Source organism: Anser brachyrhynchus (assembly GCF_964034855.1).
Source record: "Anser brachyrhynchus genome assembly, chromosome: W".
NCBI classification, from domain to species: domain Eukaryota; kingdom Metazoa; phylum Chordata; class Aves; order Anseriformes; family Anatidae; genus Anser; species Anser brachyrhynchus.
Window position 1 is genome coordinate 13,912,196 of NC_137704.1, and position 21,661 is coordinate 13,933,856.

A 21,661-nucleotide genomic window follows, 5' to 3' on the forward strand; every position below is an offset into this window, starting at 1 on the left:
GGTTATTATAATTGGTTTCCCGAATCCGAAGTCCTCCCAGGTGCACCTGCTTATCAGTCTCTGTTAGTCTCTCAGGGGCCGCTCGGACAGGGAGGCTCATATTCTTCCTCCTTATCTAGTGGTCTCTTGGCCGGCTGTCAGAAGTTACTGCACGTCCATGCAGAGTCAGCAGTTTTTCTCTGAAGAAATCCCTTTGTTCTCTTCTCACCTAAACCCAGGCCTCAATGTTAACCCTTCAAATCCCTTAGTGGCACGAATTGCTGGACCATTCCTTACACCCCCGTTCCCCTGCACCGCTCAGGGGGAAGAGGTGGAAGAGGGTGGATGGGGGGGAAGGTGTTTTTGGTTTCTTTCCTTTGTTTCTCACTTCTCTAGGTTGTTAGTAATAGGCAATAAATCTCACTGTCTCCCTATGCTGAGTCTGTTTTGCCCCTCACGATAATTACCGTGTGACCTCCTCGTCCTTATCTCAACCCTTGAGCCCTTTTCATCATATTTTCTCCCTGTTCCACTTTGAGGAGGGGGAGTGAGAGAGCGGTTGTGGTGGAGCTCAATGGCAAATTGGAAAAGGCATGACCAGATAATAGTAAGATGGGATACCCCGTCAAAATATGGGTGAATGTGACAGAGGGTTATGTACCACAATCTGTCATGTTTGATGCTTGTGAGGTGTTAGCTTGCGGAGATTTAAATGCCCAACGACAACTGAGCAGAGAGAACAAATAACTGGGAGAGGCCCAACAGCCAGATTGAGAATAGCTGTATGGAAACGATCCTCTATTGCCATCAGAGAAAGGGAGAAACTCAAAGAGAAAACAGGAGGCCCTCTTTGAAATGCGGCAGTTCAAACATTTGAGATTGAAACAGGGTATGGGGATGTGAATGCCTGGATAGAATGGGTCAAATATACTGTCCAGAGTCTCAACCATAGCAATTGCTATGCTTGTGCCTCGGGACGACCGATTGCCCAGATAGTGCCCTGCCCATTGGGGTGGACCAAGGATTCCCAGGGAATGCGATGTATGATTGCATTGTACCAAGAAAAGACTGCCTGGGGAAATGAGGCCTGTAAGTCTCTCTCTTTGCTGTTCCCTTCCTCGCGTGATAGCCATATCAGGGTTCCCCCTGCATTCTCTACAGCTATAGGTAACCATACAGCTTGCCTCTCACGGCAGGGTGTGAGTGTTACCCAGCATCTGGGAGAATTTGCCTTGTGCATGAGGACCTTGAATGCTACCAAGGACTTGATGGGAAACTGCTCAAGACTTGAGATCCCCAGGGCAGATCTCTGGTGGTACTGTGGAGGGAAGATCTTACGGTCCACCCTGCCATCTAATTGGGGAGGCACTTGTGCACTTGTTCAATTAGCTATACCCTTCACCCTGGCATTTGAAAGAGAAACATCACAAATACCCAGAAGAAGTAAAAGAAGCTTAGGAGTATCATTCGATGATAGAGCGTACATAGATTCTATAGGGGTGCCTACAGGAGTTCCTGATGAACATAAAGCCAGGAATCAAATTGCTGCAGGGTTTGAGTCACCGTTCTGGTGGGTAACAATCAATAAGAATGTGGATTGGATTACTTATATTTATTATAATCAGCAGAGATTCATAAATTATACAAGGGATGCGATAAGAGGAATCGCTGAACAACTAGATGCCACCAGCAAAATGGCTTAGGAAAACAGAATAGCATTAGATATGATGCTTGCGGAGAAAGGAGGTGTGTGTGTGTGTGATACTGAGCAACCATTGTTGCACTTCTATACCCGACAATACTGCCCCGGATGGCACAGTAACTGAGCACTGCAAGGGTTTACCACCCTTGCCAGTGAATTGGCAGAAAAATTAGGCATATTTACATCCTTGATCGTAGTAGCAGGAGTTTTGACAGCCGTTGGTTGTTGCATTATCCCCTGTGTAAAAGGACTACTACAGTGGTTAACTGAAACTGCACTATTGAAACAAATGACCACGAAGCCACCACCTTACTCAGATAAGGTGATGATATTAGAGGAGATGGAAAGCAAAGAAGGTGAAGAAGAGGAAGATATCTACCAAATTACACCTTAGAGAAAAATTTTGCAAAAATCAACAAATTATAAAAAGAGAAAAGGGTGGAGTTGTGGGAATAGAAATGTTGTTTTTGCAGTGTTACATTGTTTAGAAGGAAGGAATGTGGTATTGAGATATGCTTACAGTGATAAGAAAGCTCAGCAGGTGACCTTGTAAAATGCAGACAACCAGACTCCTTAGAACAATTAGGTGAAAATCACGGTGTTAAGTCAAGTCAGATAAGTGATGAAACATTACCACTTCAAACAGTAAAAAAGTCAAAAGAAATTTGAAATTTAACAGGCCGGCAACTGAAGGCCATGCATTGCCTGTGAAGCGTCAGATAGATTGTGAACCTGGATTACCCACTCCAGTGGGGAAACAGGGGAGGGTCCTGTCATCAAAAAGTACATAAACTGTGTTTTGAAACCAGTAGGTTCCTGCTTGTGGGACGCCCGCCATTGCAATCGCGAATAAATTACTACTTCACTGAGATCCTCGCCTGAGCCTAGGTTATTGGCTACGGAGTGTTTCTCACAGGAGGACTTTGGATTCGGGAAAACAATTATAATAACCTCGCCTCTTTTAGAAGTAGTAATAAATATGTATTAGCATAGGAGTATAAAAAATTAGCCGCCTTACGTAATGGGTGTGCGTCCCGGTGGAGCAGAGCTTCACTTCTAGAACTTTCTACTTCTCTAGCTTGTTAGTAATAGGCAATAAATCTTACTATGTCCCTATGCTGAGTCTGTTTTGCCCCTCACGATAATTACTGTGTGACCTCCTCGCCCTTATCTCAACCCTTGAGCCCTTTTCATCATATTTTCTCCCTGTTCCACTTTGAGGAGGGGGAGTGAGAGAGCGGTTGTAGTGGAGCTCGGCCACCCACCGGAGTAAAACCACCACACCTAGGGCAGCTAATTCACACCCTTCTTTCCATTTTTGCTCCCACAGTAATTTTTGTGTTGGCGTTAAAATCATCGTGGCTATCTGAGGGCAGTCGTATGGCACCAACAATTGACCAGTCATAACATTTTTTTAACAATGACTGAGTAAATGGTGCGTGTAATCCATATGGAGTCACAGTCTTTCTTAATTCTTTAATTAGGTCCCATTGGAAGGCATTATATTCATTTGGACTGTTGGGTCACACCTGCACCGGGAAAGCTATTCCTACCGGGTCCCCGTCCTTTAGCGCTTCCCGGCGCACCAGCTCCCATCGTTCCCGCGGGTCGAAAGCTCGGGCCCCCAGGGAGGCATTATCAGGGGTAGGCAAGGCAGGAGCCGAGGCGGTCAGCAGGGAGGGGCTCTGCGGCAGCGGTCCGCGGCCCTCTTCCTTGTCATCCCCCAGGTCTATCAAATTGCACCGCTCTGGTGACCTTGCAGGCTCTGATCTCGGTTCGGCTGCTGTTATTGCCTGGGCAGCGGCATTCTGTACTTCCTTTTCTGCCTGCCACGATCTTAAAGTCTCTGTCACCAGCCGCCACGTAGTCATCCCCTCAGCAGCATTAGTATCCCCACTGGACACTGCTTCCCATACTTTTTCCCCAGCTTGGTCCCAGGTTTTTACATCAAATACTGTGGAAGCCATTGAGGGGAGTCCTTGTTTTCACAAAAATTTCAATAATAGCTTTATCTTAAATGGATCATATTTTACTCCCCCTGTCTATTAGGAGTTGCGCTAGTAGTTCCACTATAGCCTCTTCCTCTGCCGAAAGGCTAGCTCCCATGATTAATGCCCAGCTGCTCACCTGTCCTTCAGGTGATGTCCCAGGGCTGAAGCTGCAGTCCAGCTGCAAGCTTGACTTGTTTGGCTGGGTTCCCTTCAGACGCTCATGCAGCGCTGCTCCTCCCCTATCACATCAGGGTCACCATTTGAAGGGATGCAAGACACGGACTCCTGATAGCTCTTGAACAGGAGACCTTTATTGCCCTTTTTCACTACTACATATACTTTCCCCCTAGCCCCACACACCTGAATTGGTCATACAATTGGTTAGAGACCCTCAGACACGCGCCTCGAGCCAGCCAACAACTGGCCACTGCCCAAAGCTCATCTTTAACACTGTAGCCAATTTACTTTATCTTGACCTTGCTGAAGTTTTTTGTTTCTACGGCTTGTTTTCTCATTATCTCTAATTCAGGGACATGTGAAACAGCGCGATGCCACCTGCAAATTCCTTTCCCACAATTAAAAGCCTATTATCAGTTTGGTTTGGACAATCAGATATTTTTCAGAAGTTTGCTATGACCTAATGCCTAAAGAAATATTTGTATCTATTTTCCAAAACTACCAATTGAGGAAGTAGATTTTAAACATATCCAGGAATGAAGTTACCAGAGCACAACAAGCCTTTAGTAGTGTGCAAGCATTAACCTTCCTCCTTCATTTTGTCTGCACCAGCAGCAAGGCATCAGGGCTCTCTCCCCATCTCCACTGACAGAGAGTTGGGGGGGGGGGGGGGGGGGGGCGCGCAGAGGCGGAATTGCAGGAACCTAATCCAATTTGAACATCCTGTTTTGCTCGAGAGGAGGCAGCTGCCTCTTGGGGTAAGATGGATTTAAAAGAGTATCACTCCCCCCCCCCCCCCGCTTCATCCTTTTGTTCTAGGAGGGAGACAGCAGTATTTGTATAAAGGAGAAATTAGGTTACAGGAAGGGGTGCTGGTGCTGAGGAGCAGGAACTCTGTGCAAGGGCTGAGGAGGTAAAGGGTGATCCAGCAGACAGGTCCCCAGTTCACAACACAAAATACATGATTCATCTTAGAATTTCTACGTGAGTTTGGACAAGTCCCTTTGTTTCTCTGGACCTCTACTCCCTATTTATAAAACTAGAATAAATCCTTCACCTCTCAGAGGTTACCTGTCTTATGGACTGTGGGGTGCTCAGATGAGGAGGTAACGGTGGCAATAGCAGGTAACTCAAGTACAATTGCAACCATTTAGTTTACCGTTTTTATTTACTGTAGCCAAAACCCACTCAAATATCCGCTCCAGTTTTTGCCAAATCTCACTTGAATGACAGAGAAAATCCTTAATACTCATCTGTAAAAGTAGTGACGATCTTCCAAGGGAGACCAGAAATACTCGGGCTGAATCGTCCCAAGTATCTCAGGCAGTGATATACACACATCACACAAAGCCAAAGACATCTGTTTCACGGATTTACCGTTTCTCCATGATTTCTTTAAGCCATTAAGTTGTTTACAGAACCACCCTCAACTGAAAGTCTTTTGTAACACGGGTTCTTCTCATTTGAAATGAGTAAAACCCTTTTTATAAAAGGTGCTTCAGAGAGCGGCCTGATGAGGTGTGTACCCAGCACCCTCAAGAGAAATCAAGGAAGAGGATGGAGCAGCCAGTACTCATACAAGCTACAGTACTTGACTTGCTTAGGGAGAAGACTACATTTGGGTATTTCTTCATAATTTTTACAACGTTGCTCAGAGCTTTAACCTCTGCAGTGTGCTGTGTCTGCCATATTGACAGCCTGATTTACTAATGTAAACTAATTAGGACATGTGAAATCTAAAAACTTTTGTTATACTAAGGAATTACATTTTCTTCTAAATTTTTAACTTCTGGCTAATTCATCTTGATACTGGGCTCAACTAGCCTTTTTCTTCAGGTCACATTCCTAGACATTTTGTTAGAGCAAAGTTTGCCTGGCAAACACTTTTTTTGGGCTTTGATTAATCAATATATAGCTTAAGTGAAGTCTTTTGTTTACACCACTCATTAATAGATCTATAGATAGATCTTTATCTATTGAAACATGCAACAATTTCCTTTATATTTTTGAAGCCCATTGAAATTAATCTGACTGCAAATATAAAAGAACAGTGAAAAAATAATTACAGGAGTTAAATCAAGGTAGTACTCAAGTTTCTTCTTCAAAGGCACAATTTCTTCCTGCATTTCAGCCAGTTTCTGTGGACAGAACAAGTATTATATTCCATAGTCTTACATGTAAAGAGATGTAAATCAGTGAAACACATTTAGAATTATCTACAGCATTTCAGAATTCACTGATATTAGAGTTCTTGTGATCCTTCTCAAAATGTATGGAGAACTAAAGATCTACCTTTCACTCAGTCAGTCAAACCCAGTTCAAATTTTACAGAGGTACATTCTCTTCCTTTCTGAAAACATACAACACTGTTTCCTACAGGATAACCACCCAATCTCACCTCCCTGACAGGAGGGAGCCTGTCAACTCAGAAGCCACCAGAGGACTTTCATGGTCAACATCGCTGTAGGCCACACACAGACCTGAGCCCCAAGGAAGGAGATACAGTCTCATGTCTATGGCTTGTGTGTGAAAATTTTACACACGCAACAGAAAAAAAGTCCCCAAACATGCACTGCTTTGCTCATTGTGTTAACAAGGGAAGGTAGTTTCCCTGAGGGGCTGAAAATTTAGCACATTACAAAGCCCTTTTTATTCCCCTCAAATAATCAAACTAAAACATACCAAAAAACGCGCTCCAAAGATGAAGTCATTTGTGCTGCATAATTCACAGAGCTCTTGGCAAAGCAGACATAGAAATGCCAGGGAGTCAAACATGCCCTTTTACTCAAGTTTGAGAAGATGATGAAGGTCAGATAAAGACTAGAAAGGTTCCAATTCCATTTTGTATGTAGAATTCCAACATGATTTTTAGTTAGTGCTCTTCTGAAACACTGTGCAAAGTCAACATTGCCACCCAGTGCTGGTTCACAAGAATGACAGCGTACATTCAGGAAACCTATCTTAATTGTTCAACCTAATAGGCAGGAAGAGATAGTAAAAGAAATGGGAAGAGAGACTGAAATGCCCATTACAGTAACAGCAAGTAACATTAAAACACATTGAGTGCAGACAGAACTACTCAAATACATTAAATTTGTATAAATACTCAGTACAAAGCTGGACAATCTATAGTTAGTAACTCAAGAAATGTGGTTTTTTCCTTTTAAAAATATCCTGCTGGACTTACGATTTAGTTAAAAATGTTATGTTTAAAGACAAGAAAAAGGCACACAATAGTTCAGAATCTGGGCTTTGCTCAACCTCCTCCCTTTGCTCAGGGGCATTTGAGAGCAGGTGTATTTCACACACACTAGAAGCAATCACCTGGGTAATTTTATTTAGTAATTGCAATACACAGGCAGCCATGTAATGAGATATATTCCACAGAATATCCACTCCATTTGCAACATGGATTGCTGTAGAAACATCTGTCTTGTACCAACAGACCTACCTCAGACATGCTCACTAGTGACTGATGTGTCAATGACTGATCCAACCCTGTGGCAGCAAGCTGCTCCTACAAACAGGAAAGAGTTCAAAAGATACATGACAAAATATAACAGGAAAGAGAAAGATTTTGCCATTTCCTTGGGTTTTGATTGAAACAGTCAGACAAGAACACAGTCTGAAAATAGTAGAAACGTGCTACTTGAACTACAGCTCTAGCTGGTGTATGAAATCAGTCACTACTAAAGTTTACTCCAAGAATAACAAATCTTTACAGAAAATTAGTGGGAGAAGAGCACATGGCAAGGTTGTGAAGAGGTTTCTCAGTAAAGTGTTGTTAACACTAATTCAACATTTTCTATCTGATATTTGTCAGGATATTGAACAGCATCCAAGTATTAAATAAAGCATTCACATATCCTTCATCACATAGGGAAAGGCAAAGAAGACAGAACAACTTCTGCCTTCAACATTTAATCATTCATTAATCCCCCCCCAAATGGCTATATTCAGGATTTTGATACAATTTTCCTCAGTGAATCATATGTTCTACTGTTAATATAAGAGTATACAGACAAGTTAACAGTACATCACAGCAAACACAAAGTAGTCTTACCTAATATTCCCAGAAGGGAAAGTATCCTTGCATTTACCCAAGGACATTCAGAAGAATGAGCATGTACATATCAAGAACAATTGAAGTATGATAATGACTCATCCTGTTAGGCCAGATGTCCTAAATCCAGGAGTTTAGGAAGCTCCAGCGATGTCCCTAGCTAGTTTTTAGGCCTGACCAATCATGACTATGCCAACCTGTTACAGCATCCTGTTAGATAATTCCTTCCATCTACCTCAGCAGCCTTAATCCTGATTTTGAAATCCTCAGATTTGTCTTTCATGAACTTCAAGTTCTGGGATCGGCTCTCAGCCTTGGCTCTTTCTACCTCAAGATGTTCCTTTGGTTTTTTTTTGTTTGTTTGTTTTTTGTTTTTTTAAGATCCATTAAAAAAAAAAAAAAGAAAGAAACCTTTACATTCAAAGAAACACCAGTATTCACATACCACTTAGTCATCTATGCTCAAGCTAAATGCCATAATATAACCAACTTCAGAAGGGAGAGAATGTTTGCATTTTCCTGTGAGATTCCCTTACGTAAATATCCATGGCCGTCAACTCCAGACTCCCAAGACCCACAGGATAAAAGGTCAAGGGGAAAGCCATCTGTGTAACAGCACAGAGTAACAGTCTTCCGCTTAATTCTCTAATTCGCTTAGGGACATGTTATGAAGGCTAAACTTATGAGCATAGAGAGGAGCCATGGCAAAACTGGGAGAGGCATGTGGATCTTGTATCTTTGCTACAAGAGCACCACAATTACAACTTTGACAGAACCAGACAATAATTAGAATGGAAAGAAACTGTGGAGATCATCTGGACCAATGCCCAGGGAGGGGCTGATCACGCTGTACTTGGCAAAGCCCTTCAGATGACATCCTTTAGGAAATGGACTTGATACTGATTACTTTATTTTTTCTTTTAGACTCTCCCGTGCAACGGTTAAAGGAGATTCTTACCTGGGAACCCTTTTTGTTTTGCCTGGCTCCTTCATTCTAACTACAAAGCCCACAGTAAGCGTGGTAAGATGATGTGGTTTGCCCTCAACCTCAGCTGAAGAGGACTGGTGGAAGATGCCGTCCCATATCTGAAAACTGCTTGCAAACCATTTTTGGTTTAAAATAATAGGTTTGATCATAGCCCCAAAAGTCTTGACTTCTGAACGTGTCCATAGCACACAGCTTTTGGCAGACACTTCCCAATACTGTGGATTAAAGATGCATCAAAAACCTGTCAGTATGGTTACCCTTGTTAGTTGTCACAACGAATACACCACATGGCAGAGATCAGCAGCACTGCCTACATCTTTCCCCTTTCTCATCCATTACTTACTCCTCTGCTTTTCCAGCGCCAGTGCAGCAGTTCATTTTTTCCTAATGTTGGTCAACTCCAGTTCCATTTCTCTGTTCTTTGATTCTGTTGTATACAGCTCGGGACTCATATCATTGATGGCACAGAAGCAGCTGGTGGAAAGAAAGATTCAGTGGGAATACTAAACAGTCAACTTTTATGAAACTCAGAAGTCTTGTTGTTGTTTACCCCACACACACTTTCCTCAAGTGACCTGTTTTTCTCATGTTATGATGCGTCAGGTAATTAACTACCGGGTATTTTAGAAGAGGAAAATAAATCACTGAAGGTATTTGCTTCCCTTAATTAGCAGAGATTTTGTCCAAAAGGGGAAACAACTCAGTAAACTGAGTACTAGGACAGGCTAAACAGGACCTGACATTCTAGTGAATATAGCCACCAGGTTTGAAATAATAAAACGCTCCACTCCTGGCTTGCCAAACTGCCTTTGAAATTCAGTTTCTGAAAATACATGTCCCTGGGACACTCCCAGAAGTATTTCATTCACTCATTCTTCTCAAATTGTTCATTGCTGCCTGCCCCGCTGTCTCTAAAGAGCTGTAAGAGCAAAGCTCCCAAATGTGATTTTAAAAAAAATGGATTCCAAGGCAGATTTCAGCTCCTCCTTACTGAGGATGCTCAAGGGACTCCTGCTGTGTTATAGTTTAAGGTCAGGCAGAGGGGCTGAGAAAGAACAGACTAACAGCTGCCATTTTTCTCTGTGGCTGAGCCAAAGAATCACAGAATTGTAGGGGTTGGAAGGGACCTCAAGAGATCATCGGGTCCAACCCCCCTGCCAAAGCAGGTTCCCTAGAGCAGGCTGCACAGGTAGGCATCCAGACGGGCCTTGAGTATCTCCAGAGAAGAAGACTCCACAACCTCCCTGGGCAGCCTGTTCCAGTGCTCCGTCACCCTCGCTGTGAAGAAGCTCTTTCTCGTATTGGTGCAGAACTTCCTGTGATCCATTTTGTGGCCATTACCCCTTGCCCTGTCCCCACAGACCACTGAAAAGAGGTTGGCCATATCCCTCTGTCTCCCACACTTAAGATATTTGTAAACACTGATAAGATCCCCTCTCAGCTTTCTCCTCTCAAGGCTGAACAAACTCAGCTCTCTCAGTCTTTCCTCATAGGGAAGATGTTCCAGGCCCCATATCATCTTTGTGGCCCTCTGCTGGACTCTTTCCAGGAGATCCCTGTCTTTTTCGTACCGGGGAGCCCAGAACTCGACACAGTACTCCAGGTGAGGCCTGACCAGGGCAGAGTAGAGGGGGAGGATCACCTCCCTTGACCTGCTGGCCACGCTCCTTTTAACGCACGCCAGGATCCCATTGCCCTTCTTGGTCACCAGGGCACACTGCCAGCTCATGGCCAACCTGTCGTCCACCAGGACCCCCAGGTCCTTCTCCTCAGAGCTCCTCTCCAGCAGGTCATCCCCCAGCCTGTACTGATACACGCGGTTGTTCCTTCCCAGGTGCAGGACTCTACACTTGCTCTTATTAAACCTCATTTGGTTTCTTCCTGCCCATCTCTCCAGCCGGTCCAGGTCTCACTGAATGGCAGCACAGCCTTCTGGCGTGTCAGCCACTCCTTCCAGCTTCGTGTCATCAGCATACTTGCTGAGGGCAGACACTATTCCCTCATCAAGGCGGTCGGTGAAGATGTTGAACAGGACCAGACCCAGCACCGACCCCTGGGGAACACCGCTAGTCACAGGTCTCCAGCCAGACTCTGCACTGCCGATCACCACCCTCTGAGCTCGGCCAGTCAGCCAGTTCTCAACCCACCTTACTGTCCACTCCTCTATCCCACACTTTCTCAGCTTTGCTATCAGGATGTCATGGGAGACAGTATCAAAAGCCTCGCTAAAGTCAGGAAATCTCCTTAGAATAACTGAGGCTTGATAAGAAAGGAAAGAGAGGAGCTGAGACCAAACAACCAGTTACATTTCCACAGTCCTTGTCTCAGCAGTATAAAAGCTGCTCCAGCTTGTGCTACCTAGCATGAAAGTTGTAATGGACACATCCTGCATGCACTGATCATGAAGGCATGGGCTAAAAAGAGGTTTAATTGTAGCTAAGGCACCTTCTGGGCTTCAAAGACTTTCCTTACTGGGAAAGTCAAGTGTTGTGCTCAGTTTCTGGGTCCTCTAAAGCTGCCCCAGTAGTGCAAAAGAAGCTGGACAAGTAAGATCCCTGGTGTGAAAGTACAGTTTGAAACCGTAGAAAGGGAAATAGCACAAACCATCACCTCTGATGCAGAGTGGAAAGAATTACCTGACAAGAGAGGTGCCTTTCGTTTCAAGTGTCATTGCACTGTTTACCAGGGCACTGAGGTAGGCGGTGCCTTCGCTGGACAGACTAGATAATGAAAGACAAGATTTTTTTTTTTTTTTAATATAACTGTTCTTTTAAGCTCTAGGTATGACCCAATCCCACTCCAGAAGGTTTTGTTTTTTTTTTTTTAAAACCTCTCTGCTGTTACGGAAAGAGCCACCATGCTTGTCACATGAAACCTCTGCTAGTAATGATATTCCTTCCTACCACAGGAGTCTGAAATTGCAGCAGAGCTCGCACCCATACCTGTCTGGTAGCATCCACATTCTCTGACAGCCTAAATCAACTGTACAACCTCCATTATTGTTTATTTGATAGCAAGTCACTAGAGGACCCAAAGAAAAAAAATCAAAGAGAGTTTTTTACCACATTGTCCTCTTGTGTACAACGTCAATCTCTTTACAGAGCAGTAAAATTCCTTCCTGAAAGAAGCCAAGGAAGGGATGATCCTTTAGTACATGTGTTAAGATCTATTATGGCCCCCTAAACCACTCACTTGGTCTAGAAAAAACATTATTGGACACAGACTCCAGGCTGTGAGAGCATAACTTAATCACCTCACTGTTGTTTCAGATTCCTCAAGTGTTTTCCTTAACAGTAGATTAGCACCAGTTCAGACTCTTAAATCAGCTGTAGGGTCTCTCTGCTATCTATCCAGACAATATTCCAAAGCTGTGCTTATTCAGCCCAGCAGGCTAGGAGGCTTTAGTAATCAATCTGCCTGTCCATATTTACAGCCTACTCAAGCTGGCTAAAAAATTGCTTTTGACCAACCTTATGTCAGTCAGAGTGTATTTTGCTGAAAGGAAAGCATGGAGTACATTGGAGTAAAAGCTGTACCATAACAAAAGCTAAGCTTATTACTAGTTTGTTTTTTTAAATATGCTAGGTCATAAGGTTTTAACAAAAAAGTCTACAAGCTCACTAAGGAAAACCGTGATGAAACCAAGAACTGGAGCTTCTAACTCACCGTCTGCTTCATATTCTGCTGCCCTCTGCTCCATGCCTTCTATCAGCAAAGATATATCTCTGTCTCTGGATCCACTGTATTCTTCAGGCTTATACAAGATATCAATGGTCTGCGCATTCACTTCATATTGTGGAATGGGCTGATTCCCAAATATTTTCTTTAGCCATAAGGTAACCTGACAAGGAATGGGTGTGTGTGTGTAAAAAGTAAACAGTCAAGGGAAAGAGAGAAAATAGCTAATGGCTGTGAGAAATGTGAAGCACTGTGAGCTCTCCATTCCCGAAGAGCAGCTTCTACTACAGCAGTCAAAGCACTGCTGGAGAAAGGGGAAACAGCTTCCTTCACCTCTGCTTTAGACACCCTCTTCAGAGAACCACTTCCCTTCTAACCATCCTCATTTTTTTCTGGGCACCTTCTTATCTCCTAATTTTAGGAAATTTTATCTTTTTATTCTCATGTCCTGCTTGCTACAGACGCACTGATGACCCAAGAGACATTAAAGACCCCAATCACCACAGCCCCCTCGCCCACCCCTTACTCACCTGAGCCCAGGACCAAGCAGTGCCCGGGAGGACACAAGCTCGCTGTCCCCAACCATACGCATTCCACTTCTAAGCCCAACAGCGCCCCAACACCATTAGCGACTACAACTTCTCCCCCATAGCCATGACCATCAACAGCCGCCTTCAGCCTCCGCCCCGGCGTTCCCCGCGCGCCGCGGGGCCTGCTGGGAGTTGTAGTCCTGCGGGAGCGCCCAACCAGCCAGCCCCCATCCCCGGCGCCTTTACTGCAGGCACTGAGCCCGCTCCGCCTCTGCAATGTAGCCACAGCTGCGGTTGTCCTTTTCTTTTTCTTTTCGGGTCTGAGTTTTAGCACCTGAAACCTTTTCAGGTTCCTATTGCTTTATCCAGCCAGTGCAGTTCAGCGACAAGGTCACTAGCAGACAAGCGACCGGGAGCTCTCCATTTAAAGTTTACATATAACACCTTAGATATGAGGTTACAACATCCTAGTTTTAAAAATCTCAAAGCGTAAATAAAATAACAAATTGGTTCAATTCACTAACTGCAGCCATCACTTTTAATAGAACTGATTTAAGTGCTCTGAATGTTTTGAAATAATTTGCTTTTTCCTCTTACATACCTGATAGTTTAAGAAAACAGTCTTTAATCAGTAAAAATACTTGAGGTGAAATCAGTAAAATACTGAGGTGATTTTTGATGGAACTGTATGTTTCATGCATATCACAATACAAATTGCAAAAAAAAAGACATATAAAACTCTTCACCAAGAAGGTGTGAATCATCATGTAAGGAATGGTCCAGCAATTCGTGCCACTAAGGGGTGTGAAGGGTTAACATTGAGGCCTGGGTTTAGGTGAGAAGAGAACAAAGGGATTTCTTCAGAGAAAAACTGCTGACTCTGCACGGACGTGCAGTAACTTCTGACAGCCGGCCAAGAGACCACTAGATAAGGAGGAAGAATATGAGCCTCCCCGTCCGAGCGGCCCCCGAGAGACTAACAGAGACTGATAAGCAGGTGCACCTGGGAGGACTTTGGATTCGGGAAACCAATTATAATAACCCTGCCTCTTCTAGAAGTAGTAATGAATATGTATTAGCCTAGGAGCATAAAAACCAGCCGCCTTACGTAACAGGTGTGCGTCCCGGTGGAGCAGAGACTCCCGGCACACCCAGCGCTGTTTGCTTGCCTCTATTCGTTTAATAAATTGTAAACTTTGATTGTAATCCTATTTGGGACTCAGTCATTTATAACAATTGGGGGCTCGTCCGGGATGGTCTTGGTTCCTGAATTCTGACTTGATCTAGGAGGGGCGCCCCCACCATTTGGTGGCTCCTGTTTGAGTCGGGTCGGGGCTAATGCCATCTTGAACCTGAATAAGGGCAAGCAAAGATTTAGATTTTTTTATGAGCTCCCTTTCCCGGCTGCAGCACTATATTTTGCCCGTAATTCTGCGCGCGAAGATCCGAACGAAGACGACGGAGTCGTAAGTATTTAAGGCGTATACCGTTCGGTTGGGTGGGATTCCGTTGCCTGTGTGTGTGTGAGAGTGTGACTGAGACGGAACGTAGTTCCGAAGCGATTGTGGAGGTCTTCTAACCGCGGTTCCAATCTCCCGCGAGGGACTTGGCCGGTGAAGGACCGAAGCGATTCCTATAGGATTCGTGGGTGGGTGATAGGTCCTGAATCCCCTGCAAGACACTCTCACTAAGGCAACCAAGGGCTGTAGGAATTGCCACAGTAAAATTCCTAGATGGGTCAGACAAAGTCGAAGACCCGGGACCAGAGAAAAGGGAGCAAATTACCAGACATACCACCAGAAAGTCCATTAGGGATAATGATCAGAAATTGGAACGATAGGGGCCCCGGAAAAGGAAAAAGTAAATTAAAAATGATTCAGTATTGTATGATAGAATGGCCGAAGGAGCCTTTAAGACCACATGTCTTTTGGCCTATTTTCGGATCTTTTGAAGACTGGGTTTGCCAGGCTTTAAATCTACATGTTAATTCAAAGGAACCTTTTAGCCAGGAGGAAAGTGATTATGCAGAATTATGAATCAGGACTTCACGTCCTTTTCCAGCCTCAGTATTTACACTAAAAACAGAGGAGGAGTTTGAAGAAGGAGAAGAAAAACGGGAAAAAGAAAAAGATGATAAATGGGAGCCATTAGATAATTTACCACCTCTATATTCTAACAATCCACCTCCGGCAGTGGCCCCACCTCCAGCAGCTGTGGTATCTCTACCACCGACAGCACCGGAATTAGACCGACCTCCGGCTGCATGTACAAGAAGTAGGACTGCCACATCTGAGGGAGCTTCTCTGTATCCCTTAAGAGAGGTACCCCTCGGAGGCAATCAGGGAGGCATTGGGTTTGTGGCAGTCCCCTTAAATACCACAGATGTAAGGAATTTCAAGAAAGAAATGGGGGCCTTATTAGATGACCCCCTCGGAGTAGCTGAAAAACTGGACCAATTCCTAGGTCCCAATACTTATACCTGGGAAGAAATACAGTCCATTTTAGGGATCTTATTTACTGTCGAGGAAAAAGGAATGATTAGGCAAGCTGGAATGAGAATGTGGGAGAGACAGAATCAGGCAGGACCCCCGGGAGACCAAAAATGGCCAAACGTGGATCCCCACTGGGATCATGAACAACCCCAAGGAAGACAGAATATGAGGGATTTGAGAACATTAATCATACAGGGAATAAGGGAAGCGGTTCCCCCCGAGGGCAAAACATTATTTATTTATATTTATATTATTATACTTTATTGGGTCGTATATCTCCCAAACATACGTGGTATAGTGTAATAGATCTGAAAGATGCATTTTGGGCCTGCCCTCTGGATGAGAGATCCAGAGATTATTTTGCCTTCGAGTGGGAGGACCCCAAAACGGGACGAAAACAACAATTAAGATGGACTGTGCTACCACAGGGGTTTACAGAGTCACCAAATCTATTTGGACAAACTTTAGAAAAGATTTTACAAGATTTCACGTTACCTAGGGAGGGTCAAATTATTGCAATATGTGGACGATCTATTAGTAGCGGGAGAAACTGAAGAGGGAACCTGAGAAGCTACTATTAAATTGCTAAACTTCTTAGGGGAAAGGAGATTAAAGGTGTCTCGATCGAAATTACAGTTTGTGGAACAGGAAGTAAAATACTTGGGGCACTGGCTGAGTAAGGGGAAAAAGAAGTTAGATCCTGACAGGGTATCAGGGATTCTATCTTTAAGACCCCCACAAACTAAAAAGGAAATTCGGCAAGTATTGGGATTATTACGATATTGTAGACCGTGGCTTGAAGGCTACAGTGAAATGGTCAAATTCTTACATGAGAAATTAACTAATAACCAACTTAAGTGGTTCACAGAAGATGATCAGAAATTTGAGGAAATAAAAAGGGCTTTAATACAGGCACCTGTATTGAGCCTCCCCGATCTGGAAAAACCTTTCTATCTCTTTGTAAATACATCGAACCAAACAGCATATGGAGTTCTCACTCAAGATTGGGCAGGGATTAAGAAACCCGTAGGGTATTGCTCTAGGTTGCTTGATCCAGTAAGTAGAGGGTGGCCTGCTTGTCTTCAAGCTTTGGTCGCTACAGCATTATTAATAGAAGAAGTTAGGAAGATTACCTTTAGTGCTCCTTTAAAGGTGTATACTCCACACAATGTTAGAAGTGTCTTACAGCAAAAAGCAGAAAAATGGTTAACGGATAGTCGGATCCTAAAGTATGAAGCAATACTCAATAATTGACTCACCTGACTTAGAACTGAGGGTAACCTCTGCTCAGAGCCCAGCACAATTTTTGTTCGGAGAACCACAGGAGGGAGTACAACATAACTGTTTAGAGGTAATCGAGACCCAGACAACAGTGAGGCCGGATTTAAGGGATGCTGAGTTGGAGAAAGGAGAGGCACTGTTTGTAGATGGCTCCTCCCGAGTAGTGGAAGGGAGGAGGAAATCAGGATATGCAATAATCAATAAGAACTTAGAACCTGTGGAATCCGGACCTTTGAGCCCATCATGGTCAGCTCAGGCTTGTGAGCTGTATGCCCTATGTAGGGCCCTGGAACTATTAAAAGGGAAAAGTGGGACGATATATACAGACTCTAAATATGCATATGGCGTGGTCCATACTTTTGGAAAAATTTGGGAAGAAAGAGGTCTAATTAATACTCAAGGGAGGAATCTTATACATCAAGAGTTAATGATAAAAATTTTAAGGGCATTAAGAGAACCAAAGGAGATAGCAGTGGTACATGTAAGAGGACACCAAAAGGGACTGGATTATCGAATCAGAGGAAATAATCTAGCAGATAAGGAGGCCCAGGAAGCAGCCCTGAGGACTCAGGTTGTTAAAATCAATGTGATACGAGAGGAAGAAAGGCGAGAAAGAGGAGAAAAGAAATTTACCCCTGAGGAACAAGCAAGATTGGAGAAAATAGGGGCTAAGTTAGAACAAGGAGAATGGACACTGCCTGACGGGCGAGAGATATTGCCAAAAGCCTATGCGAGGCAAATACTGGAACGTTTACATGCACAAACACATTGGGGTATGAAGGCATTAAGCGATCATTTCCTTAAACAATTTGGTTGCATTGGGATTTTTGAAATAGCGAAACAAATTACACAAGGCTGTTTAACTTATCAGAAAATAAATAAGAAAGTGTTTCGACAAGCAGCTACGGGAGGGAGAAAAACAGCTTATAGGCCTTTCGAGAAAGTACAAGTTGATTCCACTGAATTGCCCAAGGTAGGGAGAATGAAATATCTATTGGTAATTGTAGATCATTTAACACAATGGGTAGAAGCTTATCCTGTAGCACGAGCTACGGCACAGACGGTGGTAAAAATTTTATTGGAACATTTAATACCAAGGTATGGGATAATCCAGTACATTGATTCTGATCAGGGCACACACTTTACTTCTAAAATAATAAAATTGTTGTGTCAATCATTAGGTATTCAGTGGGAATACCACACTCCGTGGCACCCACAGAGCTCAGGGAAAGTAGAAAGGATGAATCAAACAATAAAACAACAATTGACTAAGTTAATGATCGAGACACAGCTGCCCTGGACGAAATGCTTACCATTGGCACTTTTAAACATAAGAACTAAACCACACAGTGAGACTGGATTATCATCATATGAAATGTTATATGGTATGCCATATTCTCAAGGGATGCCCCTAGGGAACAATGTAGTTGAGGATCATAGTATCCAGAAATATATAATTGCCATTGGAAGGAGATTACAGGAGCTAAGAGAAATTGGGATGATGACTCAAACACCACCTTTAGGATTTGCTATTCATAAGATACAACCAGGAGACAAGGTCTTAATAAAAACCTGGAGAGAAGAATCATTGAACCCCCGATGGGAGGGACCGTACCTTGTTTTACTTACTACTGAAACAGCTGTGAGAACAGCAGAAAGGGGTTGGACCCACGCATCCAGAATAAAAGGACCAATAGCTACCGAAGCCTGGAGGGTTGAGTCCACTCCTGGGGAACTGAAACTGAGACTAAAGAGGAACTGATATCCCAGCAATGAGGTTCTGCATGAATGAAGGGCACTGGATAAAGAGGACAAGGCTGAAGGGAGGAAAGGGAAAAGGCAAGACCGGGGTAGGACCCTCCACTGCGGTGTGTATGGTCTACCGAGGGAGGCAACCCCTATGGGTATTGACAGCCGAGTGAGAGTGCCTCGACCGGACTTCTCCCGCGCTAAGATCAGGTTGTCCTGAGAAAAATAACATGAGAACCTTTTAAACCCATAATAAAATTGTGATTAGTTTTTCCAGGAGCTGGATCACCCCGAAGGGCTGAATGGTAACACAAGCTCTGAAAGCGGGCCCAACCTCATGACTGAAGGCGCTTACCACACTCTCAAGATTGGACGGCGAAAAAGGATAAGAAATGCTATACTTCCTGGTATTGTTTTTACAGGGGCAATTGGGCCATGGGCAGGAATGGAGGAATAACTTTTTCACTTTGGGGGAGGAAGTGGCTTAGGCCTTTAACCTTAGTAACTGCTGGATTTGTGGAGGACCAGGGGGGAACTGAAAGTTGGCCCTGGGTAGCAGGCCCAGTTGAACCCAAGTGGTGGGTCAGTAATTTGAGTGAAGTTCATAATGGGACGCAATTTTGGAAAGAGGAAGGAGGCCCATGGCAGTTGCACTCGTCAGCTCGGGGTGTATACTGCTTGAACAGAACAGGAACAGTGGCAGTGGGAAAAAGTATTTGCAATTGGACTCTGTCTCCCGGATATGATTGTACCGATCCTGGATGTAGTCCTATAAACTGTACAGCACGTAGTGGGAAATGGAACGCCACACATTTTCAGCTGAGAAATGGGACTTGGCTGAAATGCTCATACAGAGAATTTTTTGGATCCGGATGTAAAACTGTGGCAAGAGCACAAGCGGGGGGACAATTCGATGGTCAAATCTTGAGCTGTCAGCGTGATAACACCACTAAGGAACAGCATGTGGTGCGGGTCTATCGCTGGAGATGGCAGAATGAGAATGGGAGGCGTGTTCTTTAAACATTTCTGGTCAGCTTATAATATGACAGGCCACCAAGGAGAACTGAATTGTGACTGTAAGTGGAAACCCGATGCAGGAGCTTGAAGTGCACATATACGAGTACAAACGGGGCAGACATTGTAACAGGACCACTCGGTAACAAGGACACTCTGTATTATCACGCCCCAAGGGCTAAAAAGGGATGGGATGGTCCTTTTCCAAAAGGGACGTGGACCCTAAAGGGACATTATTGGGTGTGTGGCAAACATGCTTACAAGAGGCTACCTGGAAACCGGTCGGGAATATGCTATGTGGGGTACATAAGACCCTTGTTCTTTTTATTGTCACAAACACAAGGAAATCATTTAGGAATAAGATTATATGATGACTTGAACAGAATGAAACGATCTATTGATACTTCCTTAGCCGGGGATAGTGCCCAAAAATGGGGAAAGGATGAATGGCCTCCTGAAAGAATCATACAGCATTATGGGCCAGCTACCTGGAACCCAAATGAGTTGATATCAGGAGCCTGAGAACCTATTTATAATTTGAACCGAATAATTAGGTCGCAAGCTATCCTCGAAGTTGTAACAAATCAAAGAGCGACAGCCTTGGATCTTCTGGCTGATCAATCCACTCAGATGAGGAATGCTATATTCCAACATAGAATGGTCTTAGACTATTTACTAGCAGAAGAAGGGGGAGTATGTGGAAAACTGAACGATTCTAATTGTTGTCTACAGATTGATGATAATGGAAAAGTGGTCAAGCAGATAACAAAAGAAATTAGAAAGCTAGCCCACGTCCCAGTACAAACTTGGAAGGGTATGGATTGGGATTTCTTTTCGTGGTTGCCCGGTGGACCATGGGTTAAAAGGATTCTGTTTTTATTTTTATGTGGTATAGTGACATTATTGTTTATACCTTGTATGATACCTTGCTTTACGTTGTTGATATGGCGAGTAATAAATAGCACCCAATTTGTGATGACTTCGGTGGAGAGAAAAGGTGATGTGTCGATAATGATGCTTAAGAAGTGGACACCCCGAGAACTGACTGATGAAATCCAATTGTTATTGACAAAGGTTGAAGAAGAGACACGAATTGATGATATTAAAAAAAAGGGGAGGAATTGTAAGGAATGGTCCAGCAATTCGTGCCACTAAGGGGTTTGAAGGGTTAACATTGAGGCCTGGGTTTAGGTGAGAAGAGAACAAAGGGATTTCTTCAGAGAAAAACTGCTGACTCTGCACGGACGTGCAGTAACTTCTGACAGCCGGCCAAGAGACCACTAGATAAGGAGGAAGAATATGAGCCTCCCTGTCCGAGCGGCCCCCGAGAGACTAACAGAGACTGATAAGCAGGTGCACCTGGGAGGACTTCGGATTCGGGAAACCAATTATAATAACCTTGCCTCTTTTAGAAGTAGTAATGAATATGTATTAGCCTAGGAGCATAAAAACCAACCGCCTTACGTAACAGGTGTGCGTCCTGGTGGAGCAGAGACTCCCGGCGCACCCAGCGCTGTTTGCTTGCCTCTATTCGTTTAATAAATTGTAAACTTTGATTGTAATCCTATTTGGGACTCAGTCATTTATAACACTCCCTCTCTCAATTGCACTGTCTTTGTAATCGCTCTCAATGCTCAAAATGCCCTGTGCTGGACTGAAGTGCCTGAGGGAAGAGAGTTTTCTTCTCTCACGGTGATAACATGGAGTTGTGCAAAAAAAACAACTCATCAATGTGTATAAATTTACAAGGGGAGGGTGTCGGGAGGATGGAGCCAGTCTCTTTACAGTGGTGCCCAGTGACCAGACGAGACGCAACAGGCACAACCTGAAGCACAGGAGGCTCTGGCTGAATATGAGGTGGCATTTCTTTACTAGGAGGTGACAGAACACTGGGACAGGCTCCCCAGGGAGGTTGTGGGGTCTCCTTCTCTGGAGATATTCAACACCCACCTGGATGCCATCCTGCACAACGTGCTCTTGGCGATCCTGCTGGGCAGGATCTGGGTGATCTCCAGAG

At 44.1% G+C, this 21,661-nt stretch overlaps 1 protein-coding gene across 1 annotated transcript; it reads right to left on the reverse strand.

Moving 5' to 3' along the window:
* Positions 1 to 4,998: 4,998 nt before the first annotated feature.
* Positions 4,999 to 13,306, reverse strand: HAUS1 (HAUS augmin like complex subunit 1). Its single transcript, XM_080572533.1, is given in 11 exon segments — positions 4,999 to 5,987; positions 7,301 to 7,366; positions 8,148 to 8,285; positions 8,449 to 8,517; positions 9,018 to 9,115; positions 9,244 to 9,274; positions 9,278 to 9,374; positions 11,537 to 11,620; positions 11,963 to 12,018; positions 12,567 to 12,741; positions 13,109 to 13,306. Coding segments are annotated over 10 exon segments (816 nt in total). The 5' UTR covers positions 12,579 to 12,741; positions 13,109 to 13,306; the 3' UTR covers positions 4,999 to 5,822.
* Between the last annotated feature and the right edge of the window lie 8,355 nt (positions 13,307 to 21,661).